Raw genomic sequence first — 24273 nt, forward strand, 5'->3', positions numbered from 1 at the left:
TGCAAAGCTGTGTACAGTGTACTGTAAAGACTCACACTTAGCATTAAGCCTAGAAGCAGTTGTTAAGATAATGGTCCACTGCATCTAAAACAGTTGAGGAAACTAAGCCACCGCGTACTCATGAAGCGAACACAATATTAAGAAACCACCCCGACGTGGCCATGTGGAAATAATAAGGAAAAGGTAATTTAGAGGTTTTCATTGATGTTTTCCAGAAAGTCCACGCAGTAGAGATTTTGTGTAATTTCTTTGGTTAGAAAACAGCATGAACAGTTTACAGGAACTACTAAAAAAACGATTATTGCAATGAGTTTATGCAGTTAATGTATGTTGTCCTGTTGCGGCTAATTATAAGAAAGCATTAGCTGCAGCTGATTTACTCACTTTTGCCTGGCATTTAAATCAGTTATGCACCGAAATCTTAGCAATTAAACTTTGTTATACCACATAGTGTTAACAAGGCATCAGCTAAATATAATCACAATCAACAGAAAGTAAAAAACACAGACACTCACAGACACAGTATCATAAAAGCCTAATGTGTAGAATGGGTTAGCACAAGTAACTAAGGACTACTAGTCTGCATATTGTGTTTTCTGACAATGGAAGCTTTTCAGAAAGCAAATTTCATATGTTCATGTTTCCCCCTCATCATGAAATTTGATTGAAATTGTATGCAGTAATAAATTATACAAATTATGACCTCTTTACTGCCAAAGCAAAAGGAGAAATCAACTAACAATGTGTGGCTTTATCCATGAGCTACATTGTCTTCAGAGCATGAAATCTCTCCATTTCTGCAGAGCTGCCCTGAGGACAGCAGAGCAAAGCTCCGTTCACCACAGCTCCGGAATTGGAGCATTAAATGCAATTTCCAGCAGGTTTAGTTGGGGATAACAGAGACGCTGAGAGGATAAAGAGACAGTTGGAAAAGATGACAGAGGAATAAGTGGGTTTTGTTTTCAGACAGGGAAAAACAAAGCTTCAATACCACATGTCATCATTCTCTTTTCAACGTTAAGTAGCCATCCCATTTCTCTGACTTGATCTTATCAGGTTAAGGGGCCTACATGCACACACAGGCCATATAATAGCTGTCCATTTGGATGATCTACCAAAGCCACAGCAGAAAGGATATGACAAGATTGCAGTTCAGCCTGCATAAGGGTCTGTTTCCTTGGAGATGGTCCTTTGTTTCACATCTTTGAGACTGCTGGGTCACTTCAAGTAGCTTGGGCCTCCTAATACCACCCTCTGTCTTATTTTCAGCATAGTTGGCTGTAATGTAGTATGCAGATGCACATTTGCTACATTCAAATGCATTGCAGGACTTGTTTTTTTCTGTGTGCAGCTGCCTGAGGTTGCAGCCAGACATCGATGTCATCTGGATTATAATAGGAATGGCGTGCACTCCGCATTTCAGCGCAAGCCGCTGTTCAAAGCACTTCCATTTGCAGTACATGCAGATGTGAACCAATTTGTGTGTGTGTTTGTTTGTGTAGGCATTTTTTTGTGTGCACACAAATTTGTTTTGATGCCATTGTTGTGAGGGCATTTAGGTGTTGTGAGGACAAATTAGCCCTGTTTTTACACATGCATGGGAATCCTGAAATTCCCCTGACTTTATCACATAATTGCAATTGGGGGGGGGGGGGGGGGGGGGTCACAGCTGGTGGGTTACCAGGCCGCCTGGTACACAAAACACTGTTTCCCGCAGCTTAGGGTTTCTGTCATGTTGTGCCACCTGGATGTGGTGACCACACAGTGAAATCAAATGGACCTTTTCCTTTGAAGACGCTTCTGACTCCTGATGTGTGTTAAATGTGTGAAATGCATGCAAACTCTGGACAATGTCCAGGTCTGATTTCTCTAGACATTGTGTGAATTTCATATGTGAAACAGGCTTTAGGAATAGTGAGACATCACTGTGTATAATTGCCTCTTAAGCTCTTGTCTTGACCCTAAATTACTTCTCGTCTTTACTGCAAACAGGAATCAATTGAGAGAAATTAGAACAAAGTAACTTTGAGAAGAAGTGCAAAGTTGAAGTAGTTTTCCCACAGGCTCGTGGGGCTTGATAGAGTGGAGGGGTTATATCATCCCCCATCTGGCCCCAGAAACATTGTAGAAGAACTTGTAGCAGGGGAGCGAGAGAAAGAGAAAGTGGTCGGGGGGGGGAGAGAACATTCAGTGCAAGCTTTCCTTGCCAAGCTCTGCATTGTTAATGCATGTCAGGCAGTTTGAGAGTGGTTGGCTTTTGTGTCTTAATTCATTGTACCAGCCACTGGGCTTGAGAAAAGACAAGGCTTCTTTGTAGACCTCAATTTGGTGACAAGGCCAGATTGAGACAGAGATTTACCTTCTACTTTTTCTTTACAAAATAAAGGCTGCAACTACTGTCAAATTACGGAGCTATGAGGCTGGACCTAAACATGCTTATTAATGCATAGAACCGAATCCTTTGCCAACTGCCTATCAAGAGAAAAGGACTTTTCAAAATAAAGAGTAACAACTTGAATTTTATTTTATGAATTATTAGAATTGACTGACTTAAAAAAGAGAGAATAGTTTTTAATCACCAACTTCAAGGACACAGCATTTATATCTCTGGACTGGCTTCCTGCGCCTGCCTACGTGCCATTGAAAGCCTTGACACTTGCCTTACAAAGTGATCAGTTAAACAGTATGTACCCAAACACCCTCCTCCAGGGCTACAGTTGCCGAGCAATGGCACCTGGTGGGCCCTAGACCTTCATGTGTAATTCTTCAGATTCTGCAGGGACACTTAAAATATTCAAAAAACAGTTGAAGCTCGATGTCTTATGTTATTTCCCATACAATAAAACTAATTGTTTTCTTTCTATCTAGCACTTAATGTCTGATTAGACTGCAAGACTTTCTCTCCTACGTAACTTTTGTCACTTTGGATAAAAGTAATTGCCAAAAGACTGTAAGACAGTAAACGAAAAAAGTTTATGAAATGTCATCATGGTTTTCATGTCTGAAAGAGATATTAAAGTACAGAATTCAATTCAAGAAAGTGTCCCAGATTGTAGTACAGTACCTTACAAGCTTAAAAAGAATAAGAATGACCAGTAATTAAACTCATGGCTCTCAATCTTGACAAATCTATTTGGCAAGATTGACTTTCATGAAATATTCAGAGGCTCTTTGCCAAAGATAAAATTGTAACTTAACAACTGCTTGTTTTCAAACAGTGGTGGAAAGTAACGAAGTACTTGTGCTTCGTTACTCTGACTGTACTTAAGTAAATTTTTCACATATCTGTACTTTAATAAGTAGATTTAATTAAGGCGACTTTGACTTTGACTTTAACTCCTACATCTAAGAGAAAAAATCAGTACTTTTTACCCCACTACATTTCTTATGAAAGTGGCGTTACATGTTACAATCCCGTTATTTTACACATTTCATAATTAACCAGGCAGGCTGTTAGTTTCTCCATCCATAACCTCAATTAAAAGACTTATTTGACATAGTAGCAGTACTCAAAGTGAGCCAGTACTCAGTAATTTTACTCTTTGGCGTGTTGTCTACCGAGTTCTACATTCACTGTTCACACACAGCTAAAGTGAAAAACCCCAGACTAATGGTGTATTTTTAGACCTAAAGACCTGAATCCATTGTAAGATCATTGAATGCAGTGTCAAAATAGATCAAACAATATAAAGACCAGTGCTCCACACGTTTTCTTATCATATCATATAATAGGGGGGCTGTAGCACAGTTGGTAAGACAGTCGTCCACGGACCACAGGGTCAGTGGTTGGATCAGTGGTCCCGGCTATATGTCAAAGAGTCTCTGGGCAAAATACTGTACCCCCAACAGCCCTTTCCCATCCCCAGCTGTGCTGTGCCGTTCCAAGCCCGGTAGAAATTGGGGAGGGTTGCATCATAAAGGGCATCATGCGGACAATGGTTCACTCTGGCGACCCTGAACTCACGGGATAAGCCATAGGACAAAAAAATAAAAATGGTTGACTGGAAGGAGTTTGATTACTTGATGTGTGGGTATTTAGTATATCCTGTTTGTGCTGACTTTGACAGAACCTTATTATCCTCACAGGGGTTCACACGGTTGCTTGTTGAAGTCTTCTTGAACAATAATACTTTTTACACTGTATGGCACCAGCCATATTTTTTATTTTAGAATGTTGGTCCACAGCACAAAAACATACTAGTCTAGCAGTATGGGTTGTTACCTTGTTGCCTCTTCTTTTCTGTTGTTCACCCATGTTATGTAACTGTTGGTTTTGGCAGTGAGAAGAGAAGATAATGCCACATAATTCTTACATTTTTAGTGGAAAAGGCAGTAGTTTAATAGGCTTTCAGCAATAAAATACAGATTAATAACGTTTCTAGTGAGAAATATCCATTTTTATAATGTTTATTCACTGAATGCATAAGATGTTTGATCATTAGTTAATACAAACATTGCTAGAAAACTGGAGGATTAAGCAAATGAGAAATATAGGCCTATTAAAAGATTAAAAAAAACATATTGGATATGTATGTCATATCATGCAAACGGAAGAGCTGGTTTTCGAAATCGGGGTAGCAGATTAGGAAAACCTGATTTTCCCCAGGTAGATTTCTGTGGGAGAACACCGTGCATACGTGTAACCAGGTTTCTAATCAGCTTTTTCCAACTGCATTTGTCTAACAAATGGTTGCAGACAGGAACATGCAGCTTAGCAAGTTTCCATTCTGCTGGATTCCAGGATTTCCAGTAACCAAGAATCTTAAGTGCATGTAAATGCCATTCTCTGTTACCCAAGAAACTGATTTCTCTGAGTACCCCCAGTTACTTTAGTGCATGTAAATGCAGTTACTTAGAAAGTTCAGGATCAAGATCCTTAAGGCACTGTTCAGTCCAACATCGATGGGCATACTGAAAACATGAAAGGCTAAAACACTGGTAAAAGCTGAGCTAGTCAATGAACAGCAATCTCTCGTTTCTCCAGGCGGGTGGGAGTTGTGCAGAGTGGGTGGCATGACTGTATCTGTGGATCTGTTCTGTTTGTATGTACATTTTAGGGGATTTATAAAAATTGTGTGTTCACAATAGTGTTTTTTTATGATTTTGTAGTTTTTTATTGAAGTGTTTATTTTACAAATGATTTAGTTAGTGATACCTGATACCATAGGACTAATAGGACTATTATAATTATCATTAGTTACAGCAGTTATAATTATGTTATTAGGTTACATAAAAGCTCAATGCTAATAGAACATATCATCAGTTTATAACAAATGTATTCTTTACAGTAAAGTAAGTCTTGTTTATTCTATTATACCGAACATGCATACAAAATATTTTTTCTTATATTCCACAAAAGTTTCAATATTCAGTGTTACAATGATGTGGGTTTAGACCATTTGTCAACTGTGATGTTGTTTGTCTAGGTACTTTTGCCAAACACAGTTGTTCAAGATAGCAGAGCACTGCATTTCTGCAACCTTTTTGCAAGGTGTTTGTAATTACTAATGAACCAAAAATCCTATGCATTTACTGAAGGAAGATAATGAATATAAAGTTAATATTTCTTGCTAAAAATATCTTCAGGCAAGAGCATCATCCATGGCAACAGAAAGGCCAAGTTGCATTCCTACAATCTGGCAAAATATTCATTAAAAAAAACATCCTTTCTGTTCTTTCTTTCTTCTTTGGATAAAAGCGACTGCTAAATGACTAAATGTAAAAGTCATAAAAACTTAAACTAAACATTATGAAATACAAGTGTATATTCCTCTCTAGAAATGTCACTCCCACTGAAAATGTAAGGAAGCTCAGCCTTTGTCTTTGGTCTTCATTGCCACGGTTAACAAACTTTAGTCATTTGTCAATTTTCTGGCTGTGATTTTGATTTACCTGCCTACTCTACAGTTTTACCTATGCACTTTAAGACTAAAAAGATAATCTTTGGAAAAACAGGTTGAATTACGGTGTATTTCTCTATTTTATTGTGCATAAATGTATGAAATACACAGTCATACAAATGCTCTTTTTGAAATAACGTTTATTTAACAACTCATACATGTGTACGTACAGAAGCAGCACTATTTATTACTATTTATTAATGCTAACCTAATTAGGAATATTGTGAATTTTCCCATAGCACATACACATCCAACAAGTTCATTTGGTATCTGTTACATCATTTAGCAGCTCTCATGGCATTAGGACCCAATGTTGTACCTTCTGCATTAATCTATTAAAAAGTTTCTTCTTAGGGTATTAAGCCAGATACAGGATATCCTTACTGCTCTATGCTGCTTACCCAGCCTTACTTAATTCTTTTGGCAGGTTTAGCAGATACCTGAACAAAGCTTTGAGGACTTATGAATGTTTTACGGCCGTCAGTGGGTTGCCAAACATATTACACAACAGATGCCTGTCTTCAGCACTCGCAGCTTGACATAAGATTGTGAACTCAAGACTTGACAAACTGTTTCTCTTCTCACATTCGCACTTTGATTCTCTGTTTTCAAGATAGTAAGAGGTAGAAAATGTGCTTCGTTAAAGAATAAAACTAAAATTTGCCAAGGAACATGAAACTTTAATCCAGATTGACACTAAGAACTGAACCAGGTGATCTGAGGACACACACTGCATTGGTGTCCTTACAATTGGAAGTGACTTCCACAACCCGTGGCATTTAAATCCCTTTGCGCTTTGGCCACAATAACTTTATGCCAGCTTCCAGAATTAACTTGGGGGATGAGCCTTTATCTACTAGAATAGCAAATATTAGATAATGAAACCCGGGTTGTATATCATACAGTATTTTTCCTTTTTATTTTTTTAAGCTTTCAGTCATAATGCCAAAAATCTGCTTCAAGTAATAATTAGGAACGATAGCCAGACGCTTTTATTATGCGGTGTTTTATAGTAGTTTAGAGGTTAAAGGATGAAGCAAGCCTCTTATTAAGCAGGGAAAACTCAACACAAGCTCTTGATGTCCCTGAGCAGGTCCATTTGACCTCATTTCAATTGTACTAGTACCATTGTTTCCCGGAAAGCAGTGAAGGAGTAGAGGACTGCTTGTACTGGGATGCCTCAAGGTGTGAATCTGCATAAATGTGTGAATGTGATGCAGCCTGGTACAAAAATAGGACTTGCACACATAGTTACTGTTGTCTGATTTGATACACTGTAGGCTCAAGAAACAACATAAAATGTGTAATTTTGTTTTAATTTCAGTCTGCAAAGTGAGAATGAGCAAATGAGTGGCTAAAGCTACCATAGAAATCAAGCAGAATGATTGTCATTGTGTCTTAATTAGCAGTAACACTCAGTCTACATATTTGTGTATATAGGATATGTAGTATCTGTTTTGAGAGACAGAAAATAATTGTATAATTTCACATGAAAAGCATATGCTTTCTACATACAAAATACCCCCACATTCTACAACTGTGGGTTGTAGAGTGTGCAAGTTTTGCTACTTTGCCAATCAGTAGGCAAAATATGGACCCTGTTTTTCTTAGATAACTGATCCACAGCCTCCCCTGGCCCTTGAATGGCTGCCAATTTCAAGTTGCAGCCTGGATGTCTTTGATATGTAATTGTTTACATGTAACTCTGCTTAATGAAACTTTGCCTAACGTCATCTTCTAGGGTTCTAAGCGTCTTCTGAGATCAAATGAATACATCCTTCCACCCAGTGGACTGATGGAGACAGATCTGGAGCTCACATTCTCACTACAGGCAAGCACTTTGACATAATACTGTGAATTCTAACACTGACATGGCATGAAATGGTTACTTAATAAGCAGGTTGGCCTGCAGTCTTTATACACTATGGTACCCCTTAACTCAATAAGTGTATTTTTTTTCTGGAAGAACAGGTGTTTTTTCTGGAACTTAACACTTCAGTAGGACTGTTCCAAATAGCCATGTGTATTTACACGCATGTATTTACAGTATTTTGTATATATAGTGCAGCCATGTGTAATATCTGCCTGTACTGTTAATTTAGTCATTTTGGGATCAGATGAGGTTTAAATTCTTCATGTATGGGGGACAATACAGAGTGGCCTTAAAAATCCAACCTTAATTAAGGACAGAAATTAATCATCATCAAAGTCACTGAAGCAGACATTCTAATATAGCATCAAGCATCATGAGCATCAATTTCTCTAAGCTGCTTGCATGAGACTTGCTTTTGCTTCTCTTCTTCTAGCAGACTCCTGCTCTCAGTCAGGACCTGTCCCATTAACACAGTGCCACTATCAATCCACCCCCACTCGTTTTCTTTGAGATTTAAAGCAAATGCACATTTCATGCAGCGCTAACAAATTGTAAACACTAAAGATACCATGTCATGGTGGGAAGGGTTCAGAGAAAGATATGACATTTTAATCGAAAGAATAACAGACCAAACTAAACATTACAATGTAAGTACTTAGTTATGAGCCCTTAAATCATTTTACATTGCATTGGTTTATATGTGCACTGTTTTCTGCTGTATACTTTTAATTACCTTGATGGTAACTCCACAGCTTCTACAGCCACAGTGCACAAAAGATTAATGATTGATGCACTGTTAGATTTTTAAAATGTAGGTGTTTTCAATTTCAGAATGAATATAGGGAGGTGGAGACAGAAAAGGGAGAGAAAGTCAGGTGCTACATTCAGTAGAGAAAGTAAACTAACCCCTTTTTATAATCGCCTATATTTTTAAAACCGTTATAAACTTTAAAACTATTTTTCCAAGCCTGGCAGAAATTGGGGAGGCTCGCGTCAGGAAGGGCTGTGCCAAAATCAACATGCAGACAAAATTATCTGCTGTGGCAACCCTGAACTCACAGGATAAGCCGAAAGGACAAAAGAAAAAAAAAAAGTAATATATTAATTGACATGTTTATAGGGTCAACTTCTGTTTCAGTTCAGAGCAGGGGAAGCACCAGGCTAAAGTATGTCAATATTTATTTTCATTCAAGAGCTGTTAACAATTTCTTGTTTTAAATAAATACCCTTTTGTTAGATTTAAGAAACCGCTAATAAATAAGTATTGCGATATAGCCTAAATGTTGCATATTACCTATAGACCATATCACCTAGCACTAATTTAAAACATCCTGACCATTTGGATTAGCTAGTGAAATAGCTACAAGACTAGAGAGATGATCAGTTCACTCCTGGGCAGGTTCATAATCCACTACAAACTTTGCCTGGCAGAATGAGCGAGCCATAATGATTTTAACGAGTAATGAAACCGTAAATGTGTAACTGTAAAGCCATATGCTGTACTTTTGGCACAGATGACCACTTGGTAGTTGACTTTAACAATAAATAAAGTGAATAGACTCGATCTGGTTTGGTTATATCATGATTATGTTCAAAATGTAGAAGCTGAATACAGATTTTTTTATTCATTGAATACTTAGCTTTGTTATAGAATATCAAAACAAATTATATGTGTTGAAATAACTCTGCATTCGGGTTATCATGTTGAGGCTTATGAAAATGTTGTATGGTTTCTGAAGTAAAATTTTATTTTCCTCAGTACCCCCATTTCCTGAAGAGGGATGCCAACAGACTGCAGATTATGCTACAGAGAAGGAAACGCTACAAGAATCGAACCATCCTGGGCTACAAAACTTTGGCTGTTGGAGTTATCAATATGGCCGAGGTACACGGGCACTGCCATCAATCATTCATTTCATGTTTCACTATCAGGCATTTAATTTCTCTTGAGGAATAGATCATTTTGTTGAGAGCTTGTGATTGCATCCTGCTCTTCCCTGACAGTGACTGACATGGCTATTAGTGTCTGTGTAGCATGGTTGCCAGAGAGAGGGCCTTCTTGCACTACACATCATTTGAGATGATTCATGCTCATCACACATACTGCTGTGTGAGATTATGGGCCATCTGGAGCTGGCTTCGTATGAACTTTTCTGCAAACCGTGTATTCAGCTATGCTATGCAGGCATAATACACCAAGCACTGATATAATGTCCAGTGTGGGTGTTTAATGTAGACATATAATACTAAGGTCTTTTTTATTTGCCCTTTTTCTGTCAGTCATATTAAACCAGTGGGCCACTAGAATGCCGTTTATTTTTTTTATTTTTATTTTTTAAAATACTCAAAGTGGTTCTATGTGCTTTGCTTACTGATGCTTACACTTATATATTGCGCTTTTTTACGTCTTGGTACTCAAAGCACTTCACACTAATTCTTATTCACCTATTTACACTCATAATCACACACACACACTCACACACCGATGGGGGAGCTGCTGGGGAGCTGGTTCAATATCTTGCTCAAGAACACTTCAATATGTGATAAGCGGAGCCAAGGATCAAACCAACAATTGTGGGCTTGGTGGACGGACGTGCTACCTTTCTATAGCATTATGTAGCGCAGAGACCTTATTTGCTGCATAATGATAAAATTCTCCATAATCTTTGCAAGTCTTTTATGTAAGAATTTCTGTTCTACATTATAAGACAGTTGTGGTCATTAATTCTGGAGATTATATGGAAATACCTTCTGACATATTTGCTGGAGGACAGGATAATCTCGGTGCTTGGGAAAGATGGACTAGAAATGCTTCACTGAACTAGATTTGATTATTTGTAATCTTGAAAATGTTGCACAGTTGTAATCAGCTGATACACAATCATCCACAGCCACAGTTAATTACCAGTAGTAGCTCTCAAACACACATGGACTGACACCTGCAAATAAGCCTAATGACTAATTTCACTTTAAAATACCGTTCAGCTGCTGTGCTGTTTTGTTTTTTGAAGCAACCTGTAAATTCTGTAAAAAGGTAGATTAGCCTTATTTGATAGTGGTCAGTGATTACATTGTCACCTGCTTTAGTGTAATGTCTTTCGAGACGACTTAATATCTATCTAAAATTATGTTGGAGGAATGTACTTATTGGCTTCGCATGGGGTGTACAAGTGCACCCCTGCCAGTGTTTGAGCTAAATGAGCCAACTCCCTGTACAGCCATTCATCAAGTAACATGTGGAAAATACCCCCCAGATAGGGCTTTGAATGAAAACTCATCCTTTCTCATCTGATTCAAAGCAGCTTATGCCAACTTTATTATGTATTTTGATGCGATGGTGTGAGCAAATTGGCCCGGCTCATTTAGACATTCACAATAGCAGACGCTGTTAGCTTGTAATCAGTTAGTGAATCTCTGTGAGCAATACTGTGTTAAAAAAGACACCTTGAGCTCTCTTAGATCAGTATCAGAGAAAGAGATACAGTTCTTTCTTTCTGGCTGTCTACACGAGAAATGTTATTTGTGCCATGCTGCTTTGACACGGCTCTGCTGAGTGAGTGACAGATGCAGGAACTGTACCCGACATGAAGGCACTTCAAATAATGATGACATAAATTTGAGACAGATGGAAGTCATCTATTAAGTCCTGTGTTGTATCTCTCTAAGAAAAGATACTAGAAAACTTAACAGGGTAGGGATGAACCAAAATAAACAATTTTCTATTTGTATCTATTATAATACAATAATAACATTAGTTTTTTTAAATTGTAAACTTGAAATCAATGCCCAGTCTCAGTGTTTATCTTACTGTGTCTAGGTGATGCAACACCCAACAGACGGAGCACAGATTCTGGGTCTCCATAGCAACGTGAAGGAAGCGCCAGTGCGTGTGGCGGAGATCAGCGTGTACTCACTGTCCAGCCAGCCCATTGACCATGAGGATGGTAGTGGCCAGGCTGGCCGCAAGACCAAAACCTCAGGTGGGCACAGCCAACTCCCAACCACCTGTGTGGGTTGGGTAGGTCTGCATCTATACTGCTCGTCCAAATCTTGTTTGTAATTTCAGCCTTCAAACTTGAGCAAGCCATCTCTCATCCCTTTTTTGACGTGGCCTCTATTTCCCAGCCGAGGACAGAATAAACTCTGTTAATCCCATGCCAACCTATGGCCAAGAATATGTTATTCTCTTTAGCTGTTGTTGCAATGTTGAGTTAAGAGTCAAACAGATGTAGGGCCTATTACCTTACACTGGTCTAATTCTGGATGGTGAGGGGTAATATTGGGCTCTGCCTGAACTCCACTCCTTCATCCTGCTCTGCTGATCTGGATGTTATTAAGGAGGCCGCTTTAATGCAACAGATGAGCTCATGCACCAAGTATTAAACTAGTGTCACTCTAAGAAAAGGAAAGATGTTTATCTTTCTTCTCTCTGCAGTGATCCTTAATAACATTCATCCCTTCTAGAAATATGAAACAGGATGTTTCACAGGAAAAAGGAAGTCTACATTAGCTGTAAAAAAACAAAAAAAACCCTCTTCCATCAGCTTATCTGTCCTCAACTGTCAAACACGCTGTTTAAATTAGTAAAAATGAACAAAAGAAAGATTATAAAATGCCTTTAATTTTGATTTGAACATTAGACCAGGGTCACAAAAGAGCTCTTCTGGCAAATTTACATACGTTTAAACCTTAATTATGCAGTTAAGAAATGTGTGTGATTAAAAATATGTTTCAATTCATTCTTCCTGCCAAGTAGTCAAAACAATCATTACTGTTGGACTCAAATGAATGAAGAAGGAACTCAAACAACTTTATCCACACAAGAACTCACTAGGAAATTGTAAAAAGTCCACATTAAGCTCAAAGCATCCTTCTATATAGAATTATACTCTTTTGTATAATCATACCATTTTCCTCTGTAGAAGTAAAGAACATTTACTGAAGAAACCACAATTTCATATTGAGTTACAACAAATCACATCCTATAAAGATTCTTCTTTCCAGCACTATTATTTCAACACTAGTAAGGCTTTAAATTTGGAGTTCTATTCGCCTTTTTGTTGTAAACCTCATTTCCTTTCAGTGGAAGTATTAGTGGCTTAAAACTGTGTAATTTAATGCTGGACACACATGTGTGACTTTCGCTGTTGTTATGTGTGTTTCTCTGGTGTTAGACCGCTCCCCTGACATGGATAATTACTCTGAGGAGGATGATGACAGCTACTCATCAGAGCAGGAAGCCAGTGATGACGCAGTTCACGGCCAGGTCAGTGCCCAAAATACTTGGATGCAGGCAAATTGTCAGTCCCCAGTGAAATTGTATACACTGTCTTGATCAAACCAAGCTTAAATTGTCTCCTTGACACACTAAAACACAGCTTTTGCTTCAAAATCTGAAATTGTTTTCACCTTCTCTTTGTTGCAGGATCTTTATGATGAAGATGATGAAGTCAGAAAGCCCAAGAAAGCCCGTAGGAAAATGATTCGAACCACCTCTATGACGAGAGTTAGTTGCTTCCTTTTTTTTACCACAGCTTTATTCTCACCAATCATTGACTACGAGAATAACTCAAAACCAGTGTTTTGCTATCATACAAGCTTTTAGGAGAAAGCACACACTGTGTTCCATTTGCTCAAGCCATTAGGATGGTGTGGATGACCATGTAAATGAACAATGAGAGTTCACTGGACTGTTTATAATGGTCTTTACATAGAGTGCTTGTGAATGAGTAATCCAGTGGAAGTTACTGGGGAGAACTGTTGAGCCAGAGTCCAGCTGTCATGCTTATTTATTCTCTCATTTAATCTATTCTTTTTATGCTTTTCTGTTCAGCTTTTTAAAGCCGAAGCATTCACAGTGCATTTTCATGTTCATTTGGTTTTGTTGTTGTTGTTGTTGTTGTTGTTGTTTTTTTTACAGCAACCTAACTTCAAGCAAAAGTTTGTGGCCTTGCTGAAGAGGTTCAAAGTAACAGATGAGGTGAGTAACAGAAAGGATGATTGCCTACTTATGATTGACACCCAGGAGAACATTGTTATTCCCAACGCAAACTATGTGGCGAAATTTGGTGAAAAAGAGAGGGCAACAGCCCTCAGTCTCTTCTGTTACAAAGCCTTTGTCAGCTGTGAAATGTATTGCTTATGAAATTTCCCTTGGGGCAGTAGAGAAGAATCTTAGTATTGACTGCCTAAACAGCATAGTGCTACATCACTGCTGAGGTGCTCCTGACTCTAGGACAATCGCCTGTAAAACAAAATCATTGCCACAGTGGAACATTAAGGTACTAGCCTTCATCAATTCTGTACACATGGATATATGAGTTGTAAATTGCCATTTTAATGCAGAATTGTTCAATGGCCTTATTCTGTACAATCTGAGATGAATGTGGGCCCACATGCTTGTCGCATTTTAAGTTTGAATTTTTCTTGTTTTCTCGAGTCCTTTAGAATAAATGTGTGAGGATTCCACATAATGACATGTTACAACCCCATGTCCATTAGTACATGCTGTAATCTGTGCCAGGCCATTATGATGATGATAATAATTACCCCTGAACTGTAAAATCTATCAGAGTAATTGAGAATATCCATGGCTTTATTTCTTATTTTTCTTTTTCATAATATCAAAAATGAACCTTGAAGTAACAAGGATCTATAACAGATTATTTTAACTGCATTGGTTTTCAGTCTGAATGAGGATTTGCACTGCTGTTTTACTCACCCCTTTCAGTTTATTTCAAACTCTTAGGATCAGGAGACTTGTTTAACATAGTGCTACTAACAAGAGCCTCTAGGCCATTAAGAGTTGTGCTTTCATGGATGCTTCTGGAAGCTCCAGGTGGCCTGATGATCTTTTATCACGCTCCCTGTCTCTAATCCCTTCCTTGTGGCTGGGCAGTGTGCAGGGCTACAGCTCTATAAATACATAGCATAGGAGGAGAGGAGACAGACTGTGTTTATCTGCTCCCTGCCAGCTCCTGCACTTATGGAGTGGCATTAATCACCTGATTACTCCACAAGCCTGGCTGTGTGCAGTTCCTATGATATGCATCCCCACTGTGCAGCTGGCAGATCAAGGCTCAGCACCGTAACTCTCTTCAAGCACTCACCTTTTAATTGGCCTGCTTAGGACCAAGGCATGGATGTATGTATAGCATAGATTTTCTAATTTTACAGCCGCCAGTGTTCTCGATCAGCTCTATTAGCCCAGTTGTGAACATTATTAGCTAATGAACAGCTCCAGTTCCTCCAAACAAAGATTTATTCCATGGTTGGGGTAATAAATCCCTGATTACTATGTGCTGATATATTGATTATTTGTTTATCCTGTGTGGCAGGTCCTGGATTCTGACCCAGTGGACCAGACACAGGAGGTGGAGGAGGATCTGGATTTACTCTACGACAGTCTGGAAGTGTACAACCAGAGTGACAGTGGGCCAGAGATGGAGGACAACGAGAGTGTCCTGAGCACGCCCAAGCCCAAACTCAAGTATGTCTGTAGTTCGTTTTGTTGGCAAAAAAGTATTTACAAATCTTTCCAGTTGACACTTGCTCCCTGTATCTGGCTTTTCAAGTGAAACTGCCCAGAAGGAAAAGGTGAAAAAGAAAGAAATTTTGCCCAGGTTAGTTTTTTCTAGTTCAAATTTGTTTTGTTCTCTTTTTAGGCCCTTTTTTGAAGGGATGTCTCACTCCAGCTCCCAGACAGAAATTGGAAGCATACACAGCCAAAAAAGCCACCAGAGAGAGCTGTCATGTCCTGTAAGTTGATGGCCATGCATACTGTGAATGGACCCTTCTATGTCTTTCAGGGCTGCCATTTACCCATTATGTTCTGCCTCTCGGTTGCTGGACAGTTTCTTTTTCTATGCAGTGTTATGTAAAGGAATGCCCCCTGGGCACTGTTGAATATTTGGCAGTCATTTTTGCTTATTGTGGTTTAGAGATTCCCAAGGACCATGATACTGCAGGCAAGATATTCTGAGCATGAGTGCAAGGCAGCCCACCAGCTCCCACCCCTGCAGAATAGGATGGCGGGCCTCTGGGCCTTACCCTGTTCACCCCTGCAGCCCACTAGTATTTATAGGGACTGACACCAAGTGACCTCTCCACCACCATTAAAACACACAGACATATGCAAATATGTTCCTATGGAGAGACGATTGTATCGAGCAATCCTCAAACTCTTTCTCAGTGACGTATGGTCCACTGGAACCAACTAAGGCAGTGAGAGATTTTAAGTCTAATAGTAAGAAGGAAGGCTGTATATAAATATCTGGGAAGGCATTTTAGCCTGAAATAAAACCACCCAGAGTGTTTCAGACTGCTATAGCATCCATTCTGCTCGCTATATCTCTTCAGTTAAGCTTTATAAAGCCGTCCTCCAGACAAACGAGAGGGTCCTGAAATTAGTTAAGCTATGTGTTACAAGATGCACTTTTAGTAAAGCCAACCTATCAGTACATAGCTTCAGTGAAACCTACAGTATAGTTCTATATTTATACTTGCCAGCTGTGTCACTGGGCTTGACTGTGTGGAGCCTCCCCTGTGAAATTGGTTACCGGTTCTAAGAGTGGTCCATCTAGACCTGAACAGATGTAGCATAACACTCCTATGTGGAGTGGTGAGATATGTTATTTGTATTCATGTGAGAAGTGACCTCCATGGTTTCCATGGTTAAATGTTCTGTGTGTATTTACCCTACAGAGTGGAGAATTTCTGACTGTGGACAGATGTAAAGTGCAAGGCACCCGCTATCAAGATGACAGCGTCGCAGATACAAATGTTGGGGTAGGTTTTTTTGGAATAGCAGTACATCTACTATTTTTATTTTTAAACTAATTCTGTCTGGAGCATCTCTCTCTAAGCTATAGAGATGTCCTCGCCACTCAGTCCCCTTTCCTACCATAGGTCTTTGTTGTTGTGCAAGGAAAAGCCAAGTATGCAAGGGCAAGCAACCTAAACAGCAAAGTTATCTATTATGGATCAGTAGAGCAGACAGGCAGCTCAGAGCTGGATAAGACTTTCCTGAAGAGGATTGAACGAGGGGCGTTTGTGTTTTTGTATTTGTTTGCGCACTCTTATGTCAGTCTAACCTTCGTCTACCCCTGGTGTCCCCCACTCAGCACCAGGCCATTGTTAACTGCTCCACTAACCCTCTTCAACTCACATAGCTAAGCTGTAGGAACAGTGTTTCCCCCTGACTGTGAATTTGTATCTTGTTTGTCGTGGTAGGCTCTCATTATTATCTCTAGCCTCAACAGCTTAGCTCAATTATTCACCAGCCCAGTGCCTTTTTACCTCCCTTTCAACTCTTGCCCTTTAAATTCTGGCTATGGGTGCACTACACAAAAACATAAAAGAAAACTACGTGTACCTAAAGCCTGAGACAAAAACTGATTTAGTTTGATGGGACATGAGAGTTAAACACCGGTATTGTGATCTTTTACTCTTCTGGACTTATCTTTGCACCTCTTGCTTTGGTTTAGGAACCAGAGACTGACGACAGTGGTCCAGGACTAGGGGAGGTGAGCGGCTGGGATGTCAACACTGAACGGATGACCAGCACTGTTGGCAAGCTCTGCAAGACAGAGTCTCAAAACCACATGTCTCCAAGGTAAACTGGCAATCAACTGGCCACTTGGAAACAGTAGTTTTGTGTCATCATATATGTACACAAGTTACTTTAAAGTATTATGTTTTTAATTTGAACAGGGTTTCTTTTAATTGAGTAGTTATTTTTATATTATATTTTTTTATATTTTAGTAGTTTTTTTTTTCCTCCAAATGCATTTTCTATTTATTGTCTCCTCCTCAGTAAAGTGGAGAACAGGCTGCAGAGGCGTCCACGCAGCACCTCTATGAAAGACAGGCAGAACTCCAAGGCTCAGAGCGACAGGACCAGCAGCATGGAGAGCGAGTGCTCCCCGGACTCACGTCTCATAGCACAGGTAAACAACACGCGTCTGTTACGTAGATATTTTTTTAGTCTTGCAAGTGTGTGCTGGCTTGTGTCAGTCATTCCCTGGATCTCATTTGGCTCAAAGGTTCCCAGGAAGTCTGTGTATGACCAGCTGAACCAGATCCTCATCTCTGATGAACGCCTCCCGGAGAGCATCATCCTCATCAACACCACGGAATGGCAAGGGCAGGTGAGTATTTTTCTACATGTAACATTTGAGCCGGAAACACCCCTACCTTTTTTTATATGAACAGTAGAACCACGTGGATCCAAAATTATGGCTTACTTGCTAGCTGTGCCACAAGTATTTCCTGACATTATTGCAAATTGACCAAAATACAAAAAAATATTGTTCAAAGGGTGTACACACTCTGTACTGCAGTAGCATATTTTCCTGCTTCCTTTCCAACTCGACCAGCACTGCCTCTTATGCATTAGCTCATCTTGTCCCTCTCATGTGTGTTTCTGTGCAGTATGTAGCCGAATTGCTCCATGAACAGGGCCAGCCCATTGTGTCCACCTGCTCTGCTGCTGATGTTCAGGCTGCCTTCAACACCATCGTTACTCGTATCCAGAGATTGTGAGTCATATACATATATACACACGCTTTGTTTAGCGACACAAAGCATTAGAAAGTGTGATTTTGTTCCTCGTTATCTTGGAGTAGTCCTCGCCAAACTATGTATACTTATTGTGGCTTGTTTCCAGGACGCTATCACTCCCTCTGGCTCCTGAAGTGCTCTCACTCCCTTACTGTGAATGCATTCTGTCAGATTAGGCCTATTTTCTCATGAAAAGCTGAAGCTTTGCCTTATTCTCTGTTTCTTGGGTCCATCTTTTTAACTTCCTCCTCCAGCAGGAAGTCTTTCCTAGTCTGCTGTGCCACTTCTGTTTTGTGTTTTGTGTTTAATCCTGCTGAATTGCAACTCTGCCACTTTTTCCACTTCTGCTTCTCAACCGACCTGTTTACCATAGCCAGGTTATGTCTCATATAGAGCCATTTGTATCTCTGATGTTAACATACTACTTCAATGCTGTCGCTGCTTTTGCTTGCTGCAGGGTTTTTCCTCAAACAGACTTTAACATTCCACCTGCATTAAAGTCCTGTGTTGGGGTTGAGCTGTAACATCTCGGTTATTTAACCTTTTTACATCTGAACCCCTGAAATGTGTAGCTACAAAAACTTTAAAGCAGCTTAAATATCTTACAGCTTTATTAAACTTGTATTATATACACTGGGAATATTGCCTTTTGTGTGCTATGTCAGAGGCATAGGCATGTTTTTCGTTCTTATTATTTTTATGGATTAAATTATTTTAGTTAGTAATTAGCTTGTCAATTTGGATTAAAGATCTAAATGAGTTGCAGTGTGTCTATCCCACATCTAGAGTTGGAGCTTTATTTCCTTTATTCACACACTCTCTCTCTCCCCCCTCATTCTACCCCTTGCAGCTGCAATTGCAATGCACAGACACCACCGACAATGAAGGTGGCAGTGGCAGGCGACCAAAGTTACCTCAGCACCATCCTGAGGTTCTTTGTGGAGCAGCTGGCCAACAAGACACCTGACTGGCTCAGTTACATTCGCTTCCTGGTGATTCCTATTGGTAAGTCAACTGGGATTGGTACAAAAACCCGTGTAACATGCTACATGTTAGCTTGATTTTTACCTGAACATTATATCTCTGCACAGGTTCTCATCCCCTGGCAAAGTACATGGCCTCTTTTGACAGTAGGTTCAACAGCATCTTTATGGACACTGCATGGAGGGAGCTGTTCTGCAGGACAGAACGCCCTCCCTCAGGTGGGATGCATACGATGTCTGGCCACAAGGCCTGTCTGTGTTTCTTATGTTCAGTCAACTTGAAAGGGAGTGAAATAGGGTCAGATTATGGGTCAGGGGCTGATGAATGGGAAGCAGCTGCAGCCTGCTTTGGTTTACAGGATGACTCTACATCATGACACAATTCCTCCTCTCTGTAGACTATCTGCTCTAAGACTCACACATTTACTCTAATTATTGTCTGAATTATGATAGTAAATCACTTTTTAACATTGGTAAAAAAAAAAAAATGTTCATTTCTTTAAACTATTTGAAACTAAGAATGATGTCTCTGAAATACTAAAATATAGCAATAATCCAAATTGAAGGCATTTGTAGTATTTATTCGTTTATTTTAAGTCAGTGTTCAAGATTAAAACTCTTTTCTATTAAATTTGAGTTTTGTTTACAACTACTTTCATTTTTTATTTCTTAACAGTTATGGGCTCATACACATCTACTTTTAAGCTTTTATTCCTATCCATCTTCTAAGTTCCGACTTGTTCTGCCCAGACTGGTCTGATAATCTTCACCCATTACCACCAGTTTATTCACCTCCACATTTTAACTTGCTAAAATTGGATGGCAGGCTGCAGGTCTTTTTGACACAGTTTATCTATCGTATCATACCCCTGTTTCATTGACATCTCACACCCAGCTTAGTCCTCTCCTTAATTCAGTGAAATGTAAATTGTTGTTCGACAGTGATCTCTGATATTCTAGTGATCAACATGAGGCTTGTCTTAACAAATGTGTAACTCTGTTTCCTGCAGATAATATAGATGTAGCAGGACGAATCATTCAGTATCTAGCCGGTGCCAACGTGTCCCACCAATTCCCCATCTCAGAAGCCATGCTTACGTACAAACAGAAGAGGTAAAGGAACTTGTTTCATTTAAGTTGTTCTCATACTGCACATATTTGTATGTGTTTGCATGTATATTTGTGCTCTACGCATGTGTCTGTTGGAATGAGTTCTAACTTGGATTAGTGATATTAATCCTCTGTTTTCTCCTGTTAAAAAATTAGCCCTAGAACAAATATTGTTACAACTACTCAGCCCACCTTATGAACTCTAGTATATCAGATAAGCTGCATGAGGAGGACATTGAAATGCCCATGCATGCATGCATGCAGCTTACTCTGTACTATAAAATCACTTAAACATCCGTAGAAGTTACTGTGATTTGTGAGTTTTTACCTTTGTTTAATACAAAATAAACTAGATCAGTGTTCGAATAAAAAAAATTCAATGTTAATGGAGCAAGTGTTAAGTTTCCAGATCAGCACAGGCCCCTGTCTTATTAATAAATCGACTCAGTCTAACCAAAACACTCAGCAGACAGCCCGTTGCATTCTTGTGTGCATTTGCTTGTTTTTTGTTTTTTTTGTTTTTTTGTTTTTTTTGTTTTTTTTTGTTGGCTTGACCAAAACCCTTCCCCCTTATGTACAAATGGCTTCCTATTGGTCAGAAGGTACAAAACACGCAGTTTTAACATTGTTGCATTCCTTCTTCCCCCTTTCCCACTTTGATTTGCATTCAAGGAAAAGAAGTTTGTATTTTGATTTTTACATCAGGTATCTAATTCTTGTTTTGTTTTGCTCTCCTTAATTTTCTTGCCTTCATTTGGCTTGACTTCCTTGCTGTGTCTAACATTTCCCTTTTCACACTTGATACTCACTGTAACTTCACTTTTTATTCTGTCCTGACTGGTGTCTTGGGTTTGGTGTGGTTTGACTTTTACTCTGTCCTCTGTGTTGTTGCTGTGCAAAGTTGCCTAACAACCTTTAAAATAACCCCACATATTCACAAAGTTTCTGGCTCATATATCCAACATCCTTAAAGTCATGAGAAAAATTAGGTGAACAGATGTTATTTAGTGTGACCCACTAGTTAGTTGCTGCCGAGAACTCAGGAAGGATTTTGAAGTTTAGCAAATACCAGCTGGTGCAGTTTACTATGAGTGTGTCTTATTCGGTGATTGTGCACCTTTGCAAAACTTTACCTACAGGCAACTGCACTGGAACAGGAACCTTCAGCATTCTTCATCCTTCCATTGTTTGCTGCTGGTGCACTCTATTTTGCAAACTCATGAGAGACTGGAAGAGAATCAACAGCTAGTTTTCTTGTTGCACCGTTGGGGGTTGCAGAAAGATAATATCTCAGTTCTCCCTTCTGGGTTATTGAGTGCATTCATTCTTTTTAAAATTAAATCGAATTGTATTAAACTTGTATGCCTAAGACAAATATTTTATTGTACGAGTTTTGTGCTTTATTATATTGGAGTGGCTGGGCCCCAGGTTTTCACTTTTTATTCTTTTCCATCATTGAATCACGGTTGATTTAATTTGGCCTTTATTTTTTTATTTGGGCACAACAGTAAAAAAAAAAAAGGACTCTTATGTCAGAGTGGAAACACCCTGTAAACTACCCTACCAAAGTCGTGCAGTTGGTTAAAAGGACATCAACTGAGTGCAGTGAATGTGTTTAAAGGACTGTGATATATATGAGACTAGAAGACTTGATTGGAATCTTTTGTCTTCGTGGTATACATATTTGTTTAATTAGTAAGCTTTTGTCAATAAAAGGAACATTTCATCAACCATGATTTAATGTCGTAAAAAAGGTGAAAACTTTTCTTTGCCCACCATGAAAAATTAGCTCTCTATCCTAGCATTAGCTGAAAAGTACAACCTTATCTTCTTCGGTTGTAAGGAGCAGTCCTCTCTGTCATCTCATTGTAACATGACCCCAAGATGACCCCATTCCACCCAAGCCAGTCATGTGCCCATTCCGCTGCGGGTGGACATGGTACAGGCCATGCCACCGCCACCTTTCCTCCAAGACCATTGAGTGTTCATTTACACCACTAGAGTGTTGAAATGTTCAACCTCCACCCTCTGGTCACACTCACTGCATCTTTATTTTCTTTTTACAGCCCTGATGAGGATTCCTGTCAGAAATTTGTGCCATTTATTGGGGTAAGATTTTTTTTTTCCCGTTAGACAGAAATTAAGCCATTCTATTCAATTTTAGTTTACACTCAAACCATTATTAATTACAGGTTGTTAAAGTTGGAATTGTGGAGCAAAGCCTCTCAACCTCAGGTAAGAATTGACCTTTTTTTAAAAATGTGATTCCATGGTGTCAGTGTGTTCAATATTCTACTGTTAATTGTACATGTGCTGATACAGAAATTAGGCAAAACGTTGATGCTTTTCAGTGGTACGCATTCATATCAGTGACAAGAATAACCCACATTAACATAACACACAGATAACCCCAGATTACAATATTGTTGCATTTATTTATTTTTTATTTACATTATTATGTCTATAGTAGATAGTGTACTCTGGCAAACATCACGTCTTTTTTTTATGTATTATTCAAAAGTTTTGTGTATAATTATTATTTTTTGCCCCAAAATGTAGTGGACTCAGATGATGCAATGGTGGGCAACACAAGCATACTGTCCTCCCCAACGCCCCCATCGGCTGGTCCGTTTGGGAAGGAGATTGGGGGAACCCCCCCACAGTCTCCATCTGTGTCCACAGCCCTGTCTGGAGCTGGGTACGATAAAAGTTACATCACTCTTCAACAAAAACAAAATCTTCTCTCTTTACTTTATCATCCACTGTAATTTAGCCACAAGGTAATTTGTGTTTTCTTTTGTAGTTCTCCATGTTCGGGCAGTGAGGTTATGGGACTCCAGGTGGACTACTGGACCTGGCAAGGCCCAGAGAAGAAGAAAGAGGGAGAGAAAAGAGATGTAGGCTTGAAGAACACCCTGAAGAGCAACTTCCGTTCGCTCCAAGTCAGCCGCCTCCCCTGTGGAGGGGAACTCACCCCTCCACCCAGCATGGCCATGACTGTAGTGACCAAGGAAAAGAACAAGAAAGGTAAACTAATAGTTTGACTGGCTTGTAGAAATTTTTTTACCATTTACTATTTTGTTTGCTCTTAGCCATTATGGCCACAAAATTTATTTATTTTTGTTATTAATATTCTTGGCATTGGTTAGAAGGCTACACCAAGGAATTAGCAATACAATCTGTACCATTTGTCGAACTATGCTAGTAGCACTTTAAATATCCTCGAACTGCTACCCTAAAGCAGAGATGACGAGCAAGCATCAGAGATCTGATAAGCTCGAAAATCCACACCCCCAGATAATTTTTGTTGTCCCCACCCTCACCTATCGTTGACTCAAGTGATGTCCCACGAGGCCACTCAACTACACACAGCTTATTTTAAAACTACTAAATGCTTTATACAACATATTCACATATTCAGCAAGTCTCTTCATGCCATTTGATGTATAAAATTAGTGGAGTTGTCTGTTAAGTATAAAAAATATATGTGAACATTTTTATGTCTCAGCTGACTGTCCACCTCCCTTCACACAGTGATTTTTCTCAGCAAGAAGCCAAAGGAGAAGGAGCTGGACTCTAAGAGCCAAGTCATCGATGGTATCAGCAGGTTGATCTGCACAGCCAAGCACCAGCACACAATGCTGAGAGGTGAGGCAATGAAAGCCCACAGCTGAAGCTGCTCTGCCATCTAGTGCTGGTGACAGGTCACGCTTCACTGTGGCACATTATCCTGTGAACACGGAACCATTCGCTCTTTAAACAGCTTTCATCGCAAATTCTCAGGTGTGGCTTGACATTTGTACTGTGTTTTCATCTTTTTAACTATTTTTTTTTTTTTCATCCTTAG

The 24273-nt window shown here is 39.4% G+C and overlaps 1 protein-coding gene across 5 annotated transcripts in view; it reads left to right on the forward strand.

The window, feature by feature from the left end:
• zmp:0000000755 (phosphofurin acidic cluster sorting protein 2) overlaps window positions 1–24273 on the forward strand; it is a 46075-nt gene that overhangs the window by 19106 nt on the left and 2696 nt on the right. For 2 of the 5 annotated variants that reach the window (XM_067525581.1, XM_067525617.1), the window contains 22 exons: window positions 7642–7731; window positions 9533–9658; window positions 11591–11753; window positions 12948–13039; window positions 13199–13279; window positions 13694–13753; window positions 15111–15262; window positions 15438–15531; window positions 16477–16560; window positions 17259–17386; window positions 17588–17720; window positions 17817–17921; window positions 18205–18311; window positions 19184–19338; window positions 19425–19535; window positions 20327–20429; window positions 21099–21131; window positions 22493–22535; window positions 22619–22661; window positions 22986–23124; window positions 23230–23453; window positions 23961–24074. In XM_067525581.1, the coding sequence (XP_067381682.1) occupies window positions 7642–7731; window positions 9533–9658; window positions 11591–11753; window positions 12948–13039; window positions 13199–13279; window positions 13694–13753; window positions 15111–15262; window positions 15438–15531; window positions 16477–16560; window positions 17259–17386; window positions 17588–17720; window positions 17817–17921; window positions 18205–18311; window positions 19184–19338; window positions 19425–19535; window positions 20327–20429; window positions 21099–21131; window positions 22493–22535; window positions 22619–22661; window positions 22986–23124; window positions 23230–23453; window positions 23961–24074 (2380 nt within the window). The remainder of the gene's footprint in view (window positions 1–7641; window positions 7732–9532; window positions 9659–11590; window positions 11754–12947; window positions 13040–13198; window positions 13280–13693; window positions 13754–15110; window positions 15263–15437; window positions 15532–16476; window positions 16561–17258; window positions 17387–17587; window positions 17721–17816; window positions 17922–18204; window positions 18312–19183; window positions 19339–19424; window positions 19536–20326; window positions 20430–21098; window positions 21132–22492; window positions 22536–22618; window positions 22662–22985; window positions 23125–23229; window positions 23454–23960; window positions 24075–24273) is intronic. The other 3 variants (XM_067525600.1, XM_067525590.1, XM_067525608.1) reach the window with 3 other exon arrangements.

The sequence above is a fragment of the Channa argus genome, chromosome 1 (assembly GCF_033026475.1).
Source record: "Channa argus isolate prfri chromosome 1, Channa argus male v1.0, whole genome shotgun sequence".
NCBI lineage: Eukaryota > Metazoa > Chordata > Actinopteri > Anabantiformes > Channidae > Channa > Channa argus.